Genomic DNA, 17,910 nt, shown 5'->3' on the forward strand with positions numbered 1-17,910 from the left:
TGTAAAGCAATGTATTGCTATTTCCTGGCAGTACAACACAAACTCATGAGTGCTCTCAGAAAGAGCACCTACGCTGACTACATACACAAGTCAGGCATATTTCCACACTGTAAAGATGGACTTACTTGTTTTCTTCAACAAAATTTGTTTAAATAGTCAGATGATTTAGAATTATGATTTCCCTTCCTTTGTGCTCTTCACATATGCGGGGTGCCAAAATCCAAACCACCTTGCCAAGATCTAGGTGAGGTTTTAGGAGACAAGAGCTCCAGCACAGTGTGATGTGAGTGTGTGGATAACCTTTTTAGCCATCCACCCCTGACATAATCACTGCACCCAAGTGACTTCCCATCACTGAGCAAAGTAGTTCAGTCTGGATGATACCACAGAACATGGGAAATAAAATTCAAAAAATTGCCATCATTTTTACAACTTGGGGAAATCTTATTCCATTTGTTTTCAGGGCTCTAGTTCAACAACTGGTTCTTTCATAGGCATTGCCAACCTAATTCAGGCTCTTGTTTCTATTCTCTCACCACAGCTTCCCTTACCTTGTCAAAACTATGCAACATACTACATCAGACAGTAAAAAGGAAAAAAAAAGGAAAAAAAAAAAAAAAAAGGGGGGGAAGTTTCCCCTAGATTATTTTTCACCTGAATCAAGTTTTCTGACCTAAGGCACTCAATTGCCGTGCGAACAGTTGCAGTAGCACAACGGAGAACATGGGCAGCATCAGGTGTGGCATTGCTGCAGAAAGAAACGCTTGCCAATCTCTGCCCCAAAGTTACACTGACACAGAAGTTACACTGACTCTGCCAGTTTTTCCTGCACACACAGACATCTGCAACAGCTGTGCTCACTTAGGGTGAAGATTAAAGCCCTGCTTCTCTTCCCAACCTGCATTTCGCTAAAGCACTCCAGCCATATAACAGGGTTCCAAAGCAGACCTGAACTCCTTGCTGCGCTGAAACCACTACAGTTTTTACAGGCACTGTAGCTCCTCTAACTCACACCTACGCCTGCAGTGCAAGGACACAGCCTGGGCTTATATGGGTCCTTTTAAAAACAGCTGCAGAGGTGCCACTGAAGTTTGTATTTTCCCTTCTTATATAAATATGCAAAAGGTTAAGTAACACATACACTTTCTAACAAGCAAGAAACATTAGTCAGGCATCTGCTGCCAGCCATTTGCAGGTACCTTAGTGCTTTTATGGATCTTTCAGAGGCTTTGGACAACATTAGAGCTTCAGCAAAGGGAGAGCTATTTATTTACCTTAAATTTTTCATTTGTGTGTGGTCAAAAGGCCACAATACAAATTTAATTATTTTTTTTTAATTTGCTGAGAGAGCAATAAACAAGGGAAAACAAAGTATTTTGTAGTGATTCCACCGTCTCTGCACACCTCGGGGTTTCTGGAGAGTATTACTGGGAGTGACCAAGTATACAATGGGATGGTGCTTTGTACACAGAGCAAAACTGTGTACGTAAAAAAGCCCTACATACAAAATAAACAATTCAGTTCACAGACCAACCTTTGCCTTTGTGATGATTAAGACAACACAAACACACTGCAGGACTATTAAGATCACAGTAATTCAATCGTGTTTTTCCCTCACACATAATAATTCATTTTGTTGGCAAGTAATTACCGATCAATGAAGAAAAATACTCTTGTATTTACATTTATTGACAAAAAAAGCACTATCTTATCTATCTTATCTATTCCCCAGTGCTGAGAAGCTCACTGTCTTGTACTTGAAAAAAAAAAAGATTGTTACTACTACTGGAAGTTTTCTCTTTCCCAAAACATAAAACCCACAGAAACAACTTCTTCCCTTATTTTACCAGCGGTGTTAGATTTTAATCTTCAGGTTTATTAGTCCATACATCTCCAGGTCCTTTGCTTTATACATGTCACTCCATTAAGAGCCTAACATACAGGCCACAGAATTGGACGTCCATTTAATTTTATGGTGAAAACCAGTGAAAATATACCTTTTACTATCTTTATTGCTTCAGTAGCTAAGAGGTGAAAGGTTTTTTGGAGGCAACAGCTTGAGACACATCTGAAAACTCCTATTTACAAGGGCTTAGGGCAGAGACATAGGAAGCAGACAACTGAATGCCAAAGAGAAGTTGATACATACACACGCGATGCAAGTTTCTGTGAAAATAATTTTTTTTAGGAGGTGAGCCAGCAGTATAACAGGTGAAGTCTGTGACCATCTTAAGTCAGTAATGTACTTCCACTTGCCCTAGGTGAAAACTAGAATTCTCGACTACCTCAGACAAACTGAGCTCAATGTAGAAAATCCCTTAATCCTATCTTCATTGCAATTTCTTGAAATACATCATCCCTGATGAGCAGTGTCTGGAAGTTTTTTGGTTGCACAGAAGAAATTCACACCATCAAGAGCTGCATTTACCACACACCTCTAAATGGTACTTAGTTGCTGTAACTTCTGGACTCTGCAAACACAGACGAATTTAGCAGTAACGTTGAGCATGAAAGGCTTTGTAAAATTCATTGTCAATCCTATCCAAAGGGTTGTCAACATTGGGTTTCATCTCTAAAAGAACAATATCAAAATACTGGACTCATACTTCATGCTAGATGATCAAGGCAACTTAGCAGAAATGCCATTACATTTTTGACCTCGTAATGTTTCTCCTAATCCATTAGATATAGACCTTCAGATAGGACATTAGAAGTAGCTTGTTACACAATCAATAATTTTGACAGAACAGATGGGAAAGTATTTAAACATCTAAACAAACTGTCTGCACACCTATGTTGTGAAAGAAAACTGAGAACTTGGATACACCAGTGTACTGTTAATTTAAGAGGGAAAGAACTGTTTTCAATTAACCTTACAGTTCAGGTGGAGTGTATGCTCCTTAAGCATTCCTGGTAACCCTTCACACGTTTTTATGGCTATAGCTGTTGGTCTGTTAACAAATATTCACCCACGTATTCTTCAACAGAAATTATAAAGTGTATTTGCTAGAACTTTCTATCATCTGTGTTAACAATTACAACAATGAGAAAGTTTATAATCTAACAGTAATGAACAAAGGTAATACACACTTCTTCACAGACACACACTTTTACCCAGATTTACAAAAATCCATCCTGCAGAAAGGTGTGCTCACCAAGAATTATACAATTTAGTTACTATAACTTCATCTTTGTATGAAAAGTGAAGTATTGCTGCACCAATAGTGAAAAAACCCACTTAAATGAATGCTTACTTGTTCTACAATACTCAGCTGAAAAGACAAAATGTCAAGGTTATAGATAGCCTGGGAAACAGACAGCTGAGATTTTCCACGGCTCTAATTTTTTGCAGGTAGTTTTTCTCCATTTTGTATCTAGTTTGCACCTTTTTTTTACTTCTGGCCCTAATGTCTTCCTCTTACATTTTTGTATTCAAGGTTCTGCCCATCTCACCTAGCTTTTTGTTATCTACCCCTAAAAATAGATAGCAAACCATTTTTTTTTCGTTTATTGGCACATGTGCTGTATCAGAAACAGTATATTCTGGTATAAATGTGAATTAAGCAAAGCTTCCCAGGGTAAAGAGCATGCAATCCTAATTAATGCATTTAACCTCCTAGAAGACACAGACTTCAGCAGAATTCAAAACAGAAAAGGAGAAGAGAATATTGAATATTTGAATATTTACTGATGTTAAATGGCATTTGTTCAGCTTTTGTTTATGCTTCATTACTCTCAGAAAAACTAAAGGCTTTTGCTAAGATGGAAATAATGTTTGTATTGACTAAATGAAAATTATTTTAAAAGTTTCAAGTAATGTTATTGAGACAGTCTTTATAAGAATTGTCATACTTGTTTTGCAAAAAAAAAGTGGTTTATTAGAAAATTGCTCTCTGCTTTAAAATTCTGGTTTGAATACAAAAGTTTGTTTATGGGCAGTGTTGAGTTAACCTCTTTTCTAGTATTCTGTTTATTATTTTTGCATATTTGTTACATCTTTTCCCTTGAGAAGTCTGATACTGCATGTGGACAACCGATTTTTGTGACTGGGGAGATTACCCAGGTAGCATGAAAATGCAGATTCTTATTACATTATTGGTTATCTGCTTCCAGGAGGAAGTCTAATTTTTGTGCTAGTTTATCAGATGTTGCAGCAATTCTGTCTGTGTAACAAAGCAATGCTTTCCTACCCTCATCGAAATGCTCCCCAGGTTTTGATCTTGGTACCAGTTAGAGCCAATAAATGATGTTCTGCTCTGGATACCCTGACTTGTGTACCTTTCATCATTTTCATCTCAGGGGCCCACGGGCAACACCGAGCTCACAAAGTGCTCAAATTCAAGACTAGCATTTTTGATGACTTAGGATCATAAGATGACAGAAAGTGGGACACTAAAACACGATAAGTGATAACCAAACAGAAAAAAGACCAAATTTAAATTTTCGTGAGATCTGAGCATTTCAAGATAAAACAACTTCTTGCATTTTCATTCCCTCACAAGGTAAAAAAATAATCTGGGGCTTGGAACTCTAGTGTAAAGAGAAAATTCCATATCGTGAATCTCCCATAAATCAGAAGGGAAAATATTTTCAGGCAAAGATGCTATTCCTCCTCAACCCCCCTTCACTGGTCCTCACCCAGAAACAAAATGTTGCCAAATATAAAACAAACAGCTGTTCAAGAGCACAAGCCAACACTAAACCACTCTTCCACAGGTAAAATAAATTCTATTGTGCCTCTGCTAAGAATCAGATTATGCATGAAGCATCTAGGTAAACACAGAGAAAATAAATTTCAACTATCCTTCTGAAGCCAAAAGAAAAATCAGTTAAGCAAAACACAACAGCGTCACTACACTGTTCACATACTGAGCAGACTAACTATACTTTCAAGAAAATGAGAACAGGTTGTCAGAAGTTGAGGCTTTTTGGTTTTTAAGCAAAGCATTCTGCCCCACCAGGAAACAGTAACGCCGCATACTGTAAGTTAAGACAAACACCTACTGAAATACAAAAAGAAAAATTAATTATGGCATCAGTGTTGGTAGAAGACTTGGCAATTAATATTCATCAGGTAAGATACTTTATTATTTTATAGAACAAAATAATAAATCTCATCATTGAAATTTTTAAAAGGAACTTTTAAACAGTTTTATCTTTTTATCAATAGATAAAAATGTTGAGATTTCATTAAATTAATGCAAATGAACAAGCAAATCTTCAGCTCTCATAGTAAGGTATGTCCTTAGATGGGGTCCACACAAAAGATTTTTTTTTTTTTTGTTGTTGTTGTTGTTGTTGTTGATTAGACCTTCTCTATTTACTTAGCTTTACATTTGCCTGTACGAGAAAGAGGTAATGCTGCCTGTTACAGACTAGCTCTGGTCCTACAGATATCCTCATTACACATGTAATTTATTTACCATTACAGTAAGAGGGTTAAAAGCTTTTTGTGACATCAGAAGAAAAATATTATCATAACCTGCAACACTGCCGATGTATTACTATAAAGAATGACCTTTTTGACAGCATTCTTTGATCACGGAACACAATTTATTTGAATTTATCATTTGAAAAGAAAGAATAAAACTATTACCTTTCTAAATCTCTGGCTGCTAAAAATTAATGTCCTATCTTTTGACAAAACAACATTATACAACATACTTTGCTAAATATATATTGAACACTCATAGGTTCCATTTCTTTTTATCAGTAAAGTTTTGGATTGAGTTTTTTTTCTTGGGGGGCGGGGTGGGGAGGGCACTCTATTTTGTGAGGGCACTCATTCTAACTTGGCGATCAAAGAATTTTTATTTTTACACTATTACAGAAGTGCATTTTTCTAGGTTTCCAAAACCACCTTATTCAACCTTCCCCATCTGTCACCATCTGCTTCTTTTTAGCATGTACTTTTTGTGTGATCACATAAGCATGTGAAAAATAACTAACATTCAGATGATTGTCTGCTGGTACATTTGAGGACTGGGCATAATAAAAGTGAACTGCCAAAACGTACTTAACACTTCTAATTTTGTTGGGTCTTGCATGTAAGCTACATTTGATTTTCAAACTGTTTTACAGTTGGAAAGTTGATCAGGTACTCTAACTCAACAGTAAAACTGAGACTACATAATTAGCTCAGCACTAAAAAGATTGTATTGAAAGGGAGGAACAAAACCCAGAAATATATCCACACGAGTTCACACATCCCTCTTGACTGAGTCTGTCTGCACAATGTTGCCTGAGGCACAGGATAAGATGCTGCAAGCAGCCTACTTCTGGACAGTCACAGCCTGTATCTTCTCTCCAAGCTACCACAGGACAAGGATAAAGGACTCTCATATTTACAAGGGTGTAAGAAATCTCATAGAAAATGCCTGGAGAAGCAAAGACACTAAGCCGAGGATAAAAATAAATAGAAATACAATGAAATTTCTTAACTATGCAGCAGATACTGCTTCTAGCTTTAGGTGAAAAGTAACTGGAAAATTCCATCATGGCACAAAAGCTGAATGATGGAGGTGTCTGTTTCCAGGACTCTATCATGCGATGACACAGCACTTCTGCTTGTAAATGCTCTTCTCAATACATTTTTCACAGGACAAGAACAAAACAAGACTAAAGCTGGAGAAACAAACTTACTTCCAATCCTGTAAAAATACATTAACCTCACTTTATCAGAATTTCATACAGAATTGTTTTCCATCTTTTTAGAGTAGCACCACTACAGGCCTATTAGGTCTTCAGCAAAACCATATGAACCAGAACACCAGTATGTTTTTGTCAATGCAGACAATCTGGTAGAGTGTCTCATTATCCTTTCTCCAAAGAGTTTACATTAAAGAAAGTAACAAAATAAAAAGAAGCAAAATAAAAACAGGAACTGCCCCGTGGGCTAGATAAACCCTAACAATCAATCTTCCATCAGTGCTTACCAGAGGTAACAAAATACAAGTGAGGGACAACTTTCCCTCTAGAGCACAGTGGAAAACTGAGCTCAACGCAAAGTTTCTTTTCCACCATCTCCTTTTTTCCAAGTCTTAGAAGTTCACACTGGTGTTCAAACCTTGTGAACGTATATCCATGTTGCAACATCTCAACAGCAGCCTTCCCTTAATTTATGCCATTTCCACAAATTCCTTTTCCATCCAGCAGTTCTAGATGTTGAAAACAATGGCACATACCTATTATTTATATAAAAATTGCACAGAATTTCAAAAAGCACATTACTTTAATGCCTTAATTATCTTCATGTGAAATTTAACAGAAAAGGAGATTAAAAGGAAATTGCGTAAGTCACGACAAAAATTATTCTGTCCTTCAGTTCCTCTATATTCCTAACCAAACAACTCTTCAGCAAGCTTCTCTTCAGTTTAAAGTTGTTCATGAATTCCTCCTGCCATTTGTGCCTCCCTGCAACACAGCTTATCAGTTCCTACTTAGAAAAGACTAACAAAATAACATAACTGTCTTCAGTCCAAACACTCTTTCCGGCCCAAAATCACGTTTTTCCCCATAAGAAAAATCTTTTACTCTCTAATCTGTGTTTTCTGATATATCAATCTACCTGTGACATCATTACATTCATTTCATTCAGTTGCTTTCCTTCCTCTTAGCTTTCCTTACTATCTTCCTTCAGTGTACTGCAATTCTTTTCTCTACCCTATAAGAAAAGGGAAAAAAGGGGAAGAGGGAGAAAAGAGAAAAAGGTGAAAGAAAGGAAAGAGGGGAAAGAAGGGAAAGAGGGGAAAGAAGGGAAAGAGGGGAAAGAGGCTTAGCTGTACTATCCATGCAATTTCATTTTCTCTGTAGTAGAGTGAGCTGAAGTTTTAACATCCTCACCTTAGCTCACATCTCTCAACTGGCCTGCCTCAGTTTACCCACAATGCCGACCGCTTTCATCAAGCTATTTGTGAACAACTGCCTTCCTGCTTCTCCCAACATTTAAAGGAGCTCTTCTTTAACACTGACATTGCACTAAAATCCCTCTTAAGAACAATGCTTTGTCATGATGCCTGCAAAAACTGGCAACACCCATTCCTGTTGTTAGCCTGTCTCAGTGCATTTCAGTAGTTCCCTCTCTGCCTACACACATATCACTTAGTTTCAACTCGTATCAGACGGGTTATGTGGTAGATCATCATAGTCTCACTCCAAAATACACCAGACTGCCTTTGGCAAATATCCTGATCCAATCCTAGCAGGTGTTACAAGAATAAAATAAATGTATAGCTGCACAAGTGACAAAACGCTTTTTCTGACTCTACTGTCAGCTTTTTGTAATATGTACATACCAAAAGACTCTTAGAAAATTCACTTCAATTCCTGAAAAAGTGTGGGTTTTCTTGTTAGAAGCATGCCTGCTTTCCCTTGCTGAAATTCAGTCACTGAACTTTGATGGCCAGGTTCTAGATTATATCAAAGCCATATCCTTCCCAAGAGGAACAGCTGTAAGTAAGAAATTACATGAAGCGTGAGGAGAGACAGCAGCTGCCTCTTGATAAAAGAGTTCTATCCTCCACTCCTCTGAGATAAAACTCAGGGAAATAATTGATTGCACATGATCTCTCTCACTCCCATTTTTAAAAGAACAATCACTAAAAAAACACTGGCCAAATAAGCATTGAATAATTGATCTTAACGTTTCCTTAATCCTCACTGGTCTTATTTTAAAGTAAGTTACAGGACATGCACATCTTCTCCTTTCTAGGGGTAAAGGCTATGAATCTGCTCCTTTCTTGTTCACTGTGACGTACCTCTGAGTGACTGTAACTGCATAAACGATATTGAAATAGTTTGCTTTTCAAAATAAAATTCAACTGTTCTTATAGGAATGCATCCATCTCATCTGTACATATGAACCATTTTTTTTACATATTCATCCACCGAATCTTTATTTTTATGCCAATAGAACATAACGATATCCTTTCATTTTCCCTGTTATTAGAACAGACCTACACATCATTGATCATCTACATCTTTTAAGAGTCATTTGAATGACATCCAGGAAGTGGAGGCAGACACGTTCAGAGACAAAACAGCTTCTCTTCTGTTATTAGAAAGATTTAAAACTTCAGGAGTAATTTCTAGTATTTAAAGCTTGTCTCTCCCATGACACCAAAACTTTGTATCATATTTGACTGCTCTCCTATAACAAAGACTCTGCCCTTAGTCCTAGGAATTTGAGCTGAAATACAGTGATCCAGCAACTGTTATCTCACCCAAGCAAACATCCTTATAAATTATCAAACCCCAAAGAATATTTACTTCTCTGCCCAAATAGCTTCATTTCCTGAATGTTCTATTACAGGAAGTCTGTACCACTCTGCATCATTATTAGCAAGTCCCGTCCTTGACAGTCAACTGAAAACTATCAAATCCAAACTGTTTTTAAAAGACTCATAGGTATATTTACAAGTATTTTCTCAGTTTTATTCTTTCTTTTTTAAGCAAGTGATACCGCCTGTAAAAGACATGTGGTCCTGTCCTGCCTTTGCCACTCCAAAACTGCAAAAGAAGCATTTGTTGGAAAAAAAATCAAGCATACATCTGTGTTACCTAAACAGGATCACAATTCATCTTTTTCTCATTGGATCTATGAATATTTTCTGACACCACAATGATCCCTAATGTGACAGCTTACTTTGAAGAATAACAACGGAAACAGACTTCTAAGAAACAGTCTCTTTGTCCTGAAAAACCACTAAGTGAGAAATTGTAACATATTTTATACCTTTCAAATGGGGAATGCCACACATTCTTACAGCAGAGGGAATTATTAACTGTTACCGCTACACTTAAACACACGCAAAAAATTAGGCTTGTGTTTGTTCTACTGCAGATGATAAGGGTAATTTCATTATTATACACCCAAATTATTCTCAAAAAACTACATAATTTCACAAACAAAAAGTTACTTGCTCATTCTTCAGTAAGTGTGACAAATGTACATCTGAACTGTTAACAAATATAAGCCCTGCTATTTGGCAGTGGCAACTATTTTCTTCCTAGAGGATGTGTTCATACCCTGCTGGATTTTATGCTGGCACATAGTGATGCAAGACAAACACCATCAGTGCTATTTTAATTTTCTTTAGACTATAGAAAACTGGTGTTGGATAACAGGGAAGGGCTAGGAGAGGAGAACAGAAAGGAAATGCACCACTTAGTCAGAAACCCTGCATGCCCTGAACAGCTCACTGTGTGGTGAAGGTACATATTAACTTCCATATGGGTTTCACAAACAAGAAATCAGTGAGAGTCCAGAATTCTATCTCTACAGATGAAAATTGACTCTAACCTGGCAAGTTTATTACAGTTTTTTTTTTTTCCTGTGGCACATCATCCATTTGATCTCTACATGGACTGGGGCATTTTTCTGGATCTCCTTATTATTTACACAGTCAGTGTCAGGTCCTGTACGACAGGTCAGGCCCTATCAATGTGAGATTAAAGAGTCCTTTCAACAGAGGGTCAGAAGGACTGTTTTTATCTCAGAAACATAAGGTCTGTGAGGAAAATGCAGCAACAGGTAGGCTTATTTACTGATCAAGAGTAATTCTGAAATTGCCTTGGGTAATACTTCTGTATCGATCCACAAAGATACTTTCACCTCAGAGACTGTCATGCAAGGAGGAAATACACCTTAATCTGTTTTAGCTACTTCTCTCTTTTACTGTTGGAAGCTACTACTGTTGTAGTTTTTGTAAAAAGATGGAACAGTGAGCAGGACTCTGCCTCAAACAATGGTGCAGAAGGCATTGGGAAATCCAAGTCTGGAACTGGAACCACAATTACAACAAAAAAAAAATATTAAGTCAGTTTCAGGCTGGGTATAGATTCCCACCAGTGCAATGCTCCTGGTCAGCTGCCTCCAGGGGTGGTAGGCTGCAGTCTCAGGCTGCCCCTGTGTGTTACACAGTACATTGTTCTGGTGTTCTCTACAGGTCAGAAAGTACATGGGGAACTGAACTAAAAAACCTGCAGAAGGGATGTATCCATCACACCTGACACAGATGAAGAAAAAGGATGCAAGGATATTATCAAAAGATGATGAATAGATTTCTCCATATAATTGGAGAATGAATACCTTGCTTCTAAAGAAAGGCTGAAAGGTATCTGCCTTTAAACTTACCAGGACCAGGCAAAACATAAGTATATGTTGCCATTTGTCTTGGGATAGACAGGCAGGAATTCAGCAGGGTAACAGGATTAAAGTCTAGTTGTAACATCAGGTTCTCATGTTCTGAAGTCTGTCACAAGGTAGTAAATATTTGGCACCTGAAAATGATTTCTGTGGCCTGAACTGCAAAGAGAAGTGATTTTTGAGCATTAATTCTCTGAAACATGGGCACAAATAAACTGGAGGACCCAGGCTCTTGACAGTCCCTTTATCAGTAAGGTGCCCTGACAAAAACAGATACAATTGTCTCAGGTGAGCAGCTATCCAGATAAAGGTATTGAGTCTTCTCATGCCGTATCAGTAACCTGTCTAGGTTGCTTACTCAAAACCCTTTATCCCTGAGGGAAAAGCGGATGAGTTCCCTTGTTAATGAAGAATCAATTTCCTTCAAGACAGATTTTTACAGGGCAGGTCTCCAAAAGCACTTATAATGGGAGGTAGAGCAGAGAAGTGGGGCTTCTAGAGAACAGAAAAGCAGACTGGATCCAGTAACTTGTGCTGAGCATCTAAAACACATGTTTTCAAGAGAGGCAAGGAAGATAGTACCAGACAGATGACGAGAAAGTCAGGGCTCCTAAAAATACTGATGTTTCCTTTATTGCTGGAGAAAGAATGTATCAAACAATCTTGCTATGTCCAAAATGGGTTCAGTAACTCTACCTACCATATTGACTTATAGCCAACTATTAGCAGTTTCAATTTCCTCCGTGATTGCAAACTGAAAGGGACTTTAAATTTAAGAGATTTATAAAGACTCTCAAACCCACATACCTAGCCTGGCTAAAATCTTAATTTCCAGCCAATATTATTCAGAAGGTGATGTGTACCTGATTCTTTGACATTCCTTAATTTCAAGGTTTAGAATAAAAAACAAAATTAAATCAAAACTGTTTATTGAAACAGGCTTGTGGCTGCTACTCAGGATTCAGTGCTGCTGAAAATAAGAGAATGAAGACCTCTGTCTAACCTTCAAAGTAAGGCATCTTGCTCTTCAAAGACAATATGTAGTAACAAGACTTTGTTGTAGTGCAGGGTGCTCCAAGTGGTGGGAAATCCCTCTGAAAACCCTTTAAAACTTCCTTCAATGAAATGGTAGGACTGAAGGGCCTTTTAAAGCCCTTTACACTGACTAGCAAGTTATCTCAGTATGAGGTATGCACTATGTCAATTAGAAATTTTGAATGCTAACAAAAGTGGAAATAAGGGTTAACTCAGCATCCACAGAATCCTTAGCATTAAATAAAAAAAAAATAGCCTTTCATATCAGTACTGGAGTTGTATCTGGCAGCCCCTAAGGAGAGGCACCGTGACACTTCTGAGCACCACAATCAGTACCGTTGACTGAAGCCAGCCAGAGTAAAAACACAATCTTGGTGGTGCTTTTCTTGCCTTTTTTCAGCAGGCATCAGTGGCAGAGCTGTCAGCACTAATAATGCTGGAGCAGAACATCTGGATGACTTGAGCTTCCACGACAGATTCTCTAGTGGTCAAACCAGAGCTGCAAGGGGAACCAAAGCAATGTCTTGATGTCCATTATTTCATCAATCCTTGAGGAGTGTGATGCTTGGCACTCTGAGTGCCAGTTAATGGGAAAGATGGGGTGGCTTTCTCTGGAATGCCAGTTCTGCTTACATGCTAGGAAACAGCCACTTTTGGTGCCCACTTCAACCTGTTATGAGGTTGATACACTCAACTACTTTTAGCAGAAATATCTAAAATTTCAACTCCTTCTCCCTGCAACCTGGGAATTCGGATAAAACCCATCAAACTCAGTACCCTCCTATTCCCCCTCGCCTCCACTGAGGCTATATAAATGCTAGTTATACAGCTCAGTTAAGCAGGATCATATGTTCCAAGTGACAGACAGATGGAAGATTATTTTTGAAGAAATCATTGGAAGATAAAAACTTTACCAGAGGAAGGCAAACATGAGAAGGAAAACGCATGTTAGAGGCCTTTTAAAACACTATGAAGCAGAGCATCAATATAGATACAATCATCACAAAGAACAGCAGCACATTCCATTCTGAATAACAGCTATAGACTATTAATCAGGCAGACTATCCATCTAAAATTAAACGGAATTTTAATTTTATATAGTATTATTATTTTACAGTATTATTTTATTATTATTATTATATTTTACATTTTATACAGTATTATAAGAAAATATTCTAAATCATACCTCGGGTGCCAGGTATTCTGGAGTACCACAGAATGTTTTCATGGTTGCTGCGTCTGTGATTCCTTCTTTGCAAAGTCCAAAATCTGTAATTTTTATATGTCCGTCTTTATCCAACATTAGATTTTCTAACTGTGTGTTGGGGAGAAAAATATTCCATTAGTATTTCTTAACAGGACAGACTGATGCATTACATCAAGTGTGCAAAGAAAGAGTTATTCCTTGCAACAAAATGTAATTCATTTGTTACAAAAAAAAAACAACCCAAAAAACCAAAAAAACACCAAAAAAAAAAAAAAAACCCCAAAAAACCCAAACAAAACAACAAAAAAAAAAAAACCCCAAAAAAACCATCTACTATATTACAGCATTTAACAGTGTCTACTGCCATGCAAGTTACATAATTAGTTATTACTTTAATACAGTTTACAATAGTAAATCGCAGGTCAATGACTTCAGAGGTTTCCTTTGCTCTAACATGACAGCCACTGACCAAGATACTTTTTACTTGCTATACTGTCATGAAACAGCCTGTATCCATAAATCCTTAAAATACCTCCAACTTCCACAACCTTTTCAATAACAGAGAATTGGGGATAGGTCAGCTATTGATAAAAAAATCCCTGAGGTAAATTCCTCCTTGTCTACTTGCAAAGGACACTTCATAAATTGTGAATTTATACCTCTGCATGCTTTGCATTGCTCTTTAAATATATGACCCTTGTTTCAAAATGTGAAAACATTCTGAATAATGGCCAATATCACTTTCCCAATAGGTTTTAGTTAGCTGTACTTATAATACAGACAGAACTGACACCAAGGAAAACATTCTGAACAACTTTTCTCAACACAAAATGGTTTGGTTTTTACAAATTGAAAGGTATGTAGTTAAAACACCAACACAGAACAATCATAGCCCTGTCATTCTAAGTCTGAAATAAAGCCTGAAATAAAGTCCAAGGTATAGATTTTCTGTTGAGTCGAAGTGTGTTACAAAGAAAATACAAAGTAGACAACACGAGAAATAGAAGATAAACGATGTCAAACTCCTCTTTCCTTATTATTTAGAATTCAAATAAAAACCTATCATCTATTATTCCTTGACTAGAAAATCCTATACTTTCCCAGGATTTCACAGCATTTCACATTATTACAACAGATTCTGCTACTATGAGGTAGCCCAGTATTTTGTTTTCTGATTGCCTCCCTGAGCAGAACTTGCCTACCACTGCCTCCTTCTCCTCGGTTCCTGTACAAAGGATTGCATGAATGAATTCCACTAGTGTGCACATACAACAGGAAAGCACAATTTCCTGGACATGAAATTAAAGGTTTGACACAGAATAAAATTGTCTCATCGTGGAATTTAGAGGTTCCTCCTCCACAAGTCAGAAAATGTTCCTGTTGAAAACAGAGGTTATTTTTCCATAGAACATGGTCAGAGCGTGTCTCAGAGCACCTGGAGCAACAGAGTACCAGGCAACTGTACACACCGGCAATTCCAAAACTATATTCCAATAACAGAAATCTTTCCTGAGATCCAAGAGAGAAAATAATTTTGAAAGCGATGCTGAAATAAGTTCTTTTCCTGTTGAAGTATTCTGAATTCTTTTAAATGTTTCCAATGCATACACAAACACCTTTTCGCTGAGATAAAAAGAACGCAGTCACATTGTCCAAATTCACCACTTCCCTTGTTTAGGGACATTGAGAATTGCATTTGAGATTTGTGTTGAAATCTAAATTAAGGTATGAGTAACAGGGCAGGGGGTAGGGAGGATGAGGATCAGAAGTTTTAATCTCCTTCAAGTGTTGCTACTACACTACCCTGTTTCATTTTATACTCAAGTTAAAGGCAGGGAAGGTACCCATCTAGAGATTACTGTATCAAACAACTTCCTCCAGCACACACAGAACTTAAAACTGAACACAGATATTTTTTTTCCCCATTTACTATGAATAGCGCAACTTTATAATTACTTTGTGTTTGTCCCCATAGTCTCTGCAAAAACAAAAATTTGATTACTTTTTTTTCTTTCTTTTTTTTACCTTGAGATCACGGTACACAATCTTCCCAGAATGCAGATAGTCCAGGGCAGAGACAATTTCTGCACCATAGAAGCGTGTGCGGTCCTCTGAGAACACCCGCTCTCTCGACAAATGGAAAAACAGCTGCAGGGTAAACAGCAGGGACAGGATTGTAATAATTACTGATTTAGTGGGGGAAATTAACACAAACATAAAACACCTCTCATCACCATATTGTGATGATAGATAGTGTACTCTCAGTGGACACTCAGCACTCTTAGACAGCAGCTGGCTTATCTTTTCCAGGTTTCCAAAGGGAGAAAGCGAGCTGTTAATTCAGCGTTTTAATCAATATACCAATCTTGTTTAAGGCATTCTGCTTGCTACTCATTTAACCTTCAGTTACCAAAGGAAAGAAAAAAAAAAAGTAAACAACAGCATCATTCTGTACTTTTCCCTCTGTCACTTCCTCAGATTTTTGCTTTTAGCCACTTAGAAATATCACTAAAATGTATAGATTTTGGTTCTGCCTCATGTTTTGCAGTGCTTTAGTAACTTTTCTTTGAACTGAAAAAGATCTAGCTCTTCAATAGACTTAGACTGAGTGGGGAACTGGCATTTTACAAATAACACATTCATACTGCTAGCAGCAGGAGTGACTAGAAAAAGCAAATCAACAATGCTCAGGGCTTATAAAAACAAATCTATGTATTTAATGTATTTCTTTGCTACAATGTAAATATTGGTTTGGGTGGTTTGTCTCTTCTTTAATACTTTTTAAGGAACAGCACTTTGCAGACACTTTGAAGTCTTTCAGCAAAAAGTAATAGTCATTATGTACTGCCAGTAATTTCAGCTGCAATGAAAAAGTGTAAGATGAAGCTCTGTAAGGTTGTCAGCATCTTAATGGATAAAACATCACCCTAAGAACCTGGAACAACATCTAAAAAACCACATTTCAGCTATTCAATTCAAATGTTTTCTAAAATGCTGAGTTTTAATTACTGTTTAAAGCAAGTTTGGGTAATTCCTCAAACAAAGATTAGTGAGTATACTTCTGCATTGATCTTAAGACCAGATCAGCCATGTTACAATGGTTTCGGCTTCACCACAGGAGCTAACAATCAACAAAACAGAAATTTAAAAAAAAAAAAAAAGTTATCATTTATAAATTAAACACAGACAGTGAAATCCGCAACAACTATGCATGCAGGTTTGGGGTTGGGTTTTTTTTGCACTGTTTAAAGTATCAAGCAGATGAGAATTCTGAAATGGCAAGGCAGGTTAAAAAGGACACAAAAGCTAACCAATAAAAAAAAAAAGCCAATTATGTGCTTAATCTGTCTTTATCACAACCTACTTTATGCCTTTAGAAAATTTACACTATTCACATGGCACAGAACAGTGTAGGAATTACTGCAGCTATTTTCAGTGGCTGGACTCCTGGATGTGGCACTTGGGGAGAGGGTTTAAGAGTGATTATGGTGCTACCGGGTTGATGGTTGGACTAAATAATCTTGAAGGTTGCTTCAAACTTTGACAATTCTGTGACTTTTCAAAACATAACTAAAAAGTCACAGCTATGAACTAGAAGACAACTGCTTTCCTGAGAATTGTAATTCATAATAGGTGTATCACTTTTATCTTAGCCTAAACAAAATTCCCAGTAAACTGAGACTTCTGGCAGCATATATAAGCATCTGCTTATAGAGATAAGCAGAGACTTCAGAGAATACAGAAACTGCACTATGATTTAAAGAAAATATTTAAAATTTTGTTCACTGCATCTGGATTCCCCTTTCAACTTCTTTTCCAGTGCTCAAGGCACCCTGTAAAAAAATGGCAAACCTGCATGACAAGGAAGATCTTTACTTTGCAGGTGTTGTCTGTTGCTCCTGTTGCTCACCTGTTAGGCACCAATCCCTGTGGGACATGAGCCCCCTCTGAAATGACTTGATCCCTGTACTGATGGCTGCCTTGTGGTCAGTCCAACCACAAGACCCATCTACACTAAGCAACCAAGTCAGACTTCATGAAATACCTCATGTATTATCAGACTGGGAAAAGAACAAGTATATTTCCCAATTTGGTCCTTTCCACACATTTCTGTAGTATTTAAATAGAAAACAAATACTGCTAAGTAGAATTTCATTCCCATAAAGCAAACTACAAAATTTACATAATTTATGCCTTTATGTCTGTTTTGTGGTCTCTTTCATAAATAATGAGCTAGTACTACTCATTTTAAGTGTTTTTTTGTTTTGATGGATTGAAAGTAATGAAAAATATAGGTCAACACTCTCTGAAAACTGTAACTTCCAGTTAGCCCTATATTTCATATTGATTCTAAAGGACAACTGCAATTTTCTGTTTGAAGAGACTAAACCAGTAGCTGAACAGCAGCCTTACAAAACTCTAAAACTTCAGGACACTTGTCACCAAGACTTCTCTTTTAGTTTCCATTTAAAAAGTGTCCCAAACCTGAATGTGAAAGTTGATAGCCTGAAAAATTAACATA

The 17,910-nt window shown here is 37.2% G+C and overlaps 1 protein-coding gene across 3 annotated transcripts in view; it reads right to left on the bottom strand.

The window, feature by feature from the left end:
- AKT3 (AKT serine/threonine kinase 3) overlaps nt 1–17,910 on the bottom strand; it is a 145,104-nt gene that overhangs the window by 17,621 nt on the left and 109,573 nt on the right. For all 3 annotated transcript variants that reach the window (XM_066178521.1, XM_066178520.1, XM_066178522.1), the window contains 2 exons: nt 15,414–15,536; nt 13,368–13,496 (listed from right to left, as the gene is read on the bottom strand). In XM_066178521.1, coding sequence (XP_066034618.1) covers nt 13,368–13,496; nt 15,414–15,536 — 252 coding nt within the window. The remainder of the gene's footprint in view (nt 1–13,367; nt 13,497–15,413; nt 15,537–17,910) is intronic.

This window comes from Chamaea fasciata, unplaced genomic scaffold (assembly GCF_029207755.1).
Source record: "Chamaea fasciata isolate MVZ Bird 193981 ecotype frontalis unplaced genomic scaffold, bChaFas1.0.hap1 SCAF_3, whole genome shotgun sequence".
Lineage (NCBI taxonomy): Eukaryota > Metazoa > Chordata > Aves > Passeriformes > Sylviidae > Chamaea > Chamaea fasciata.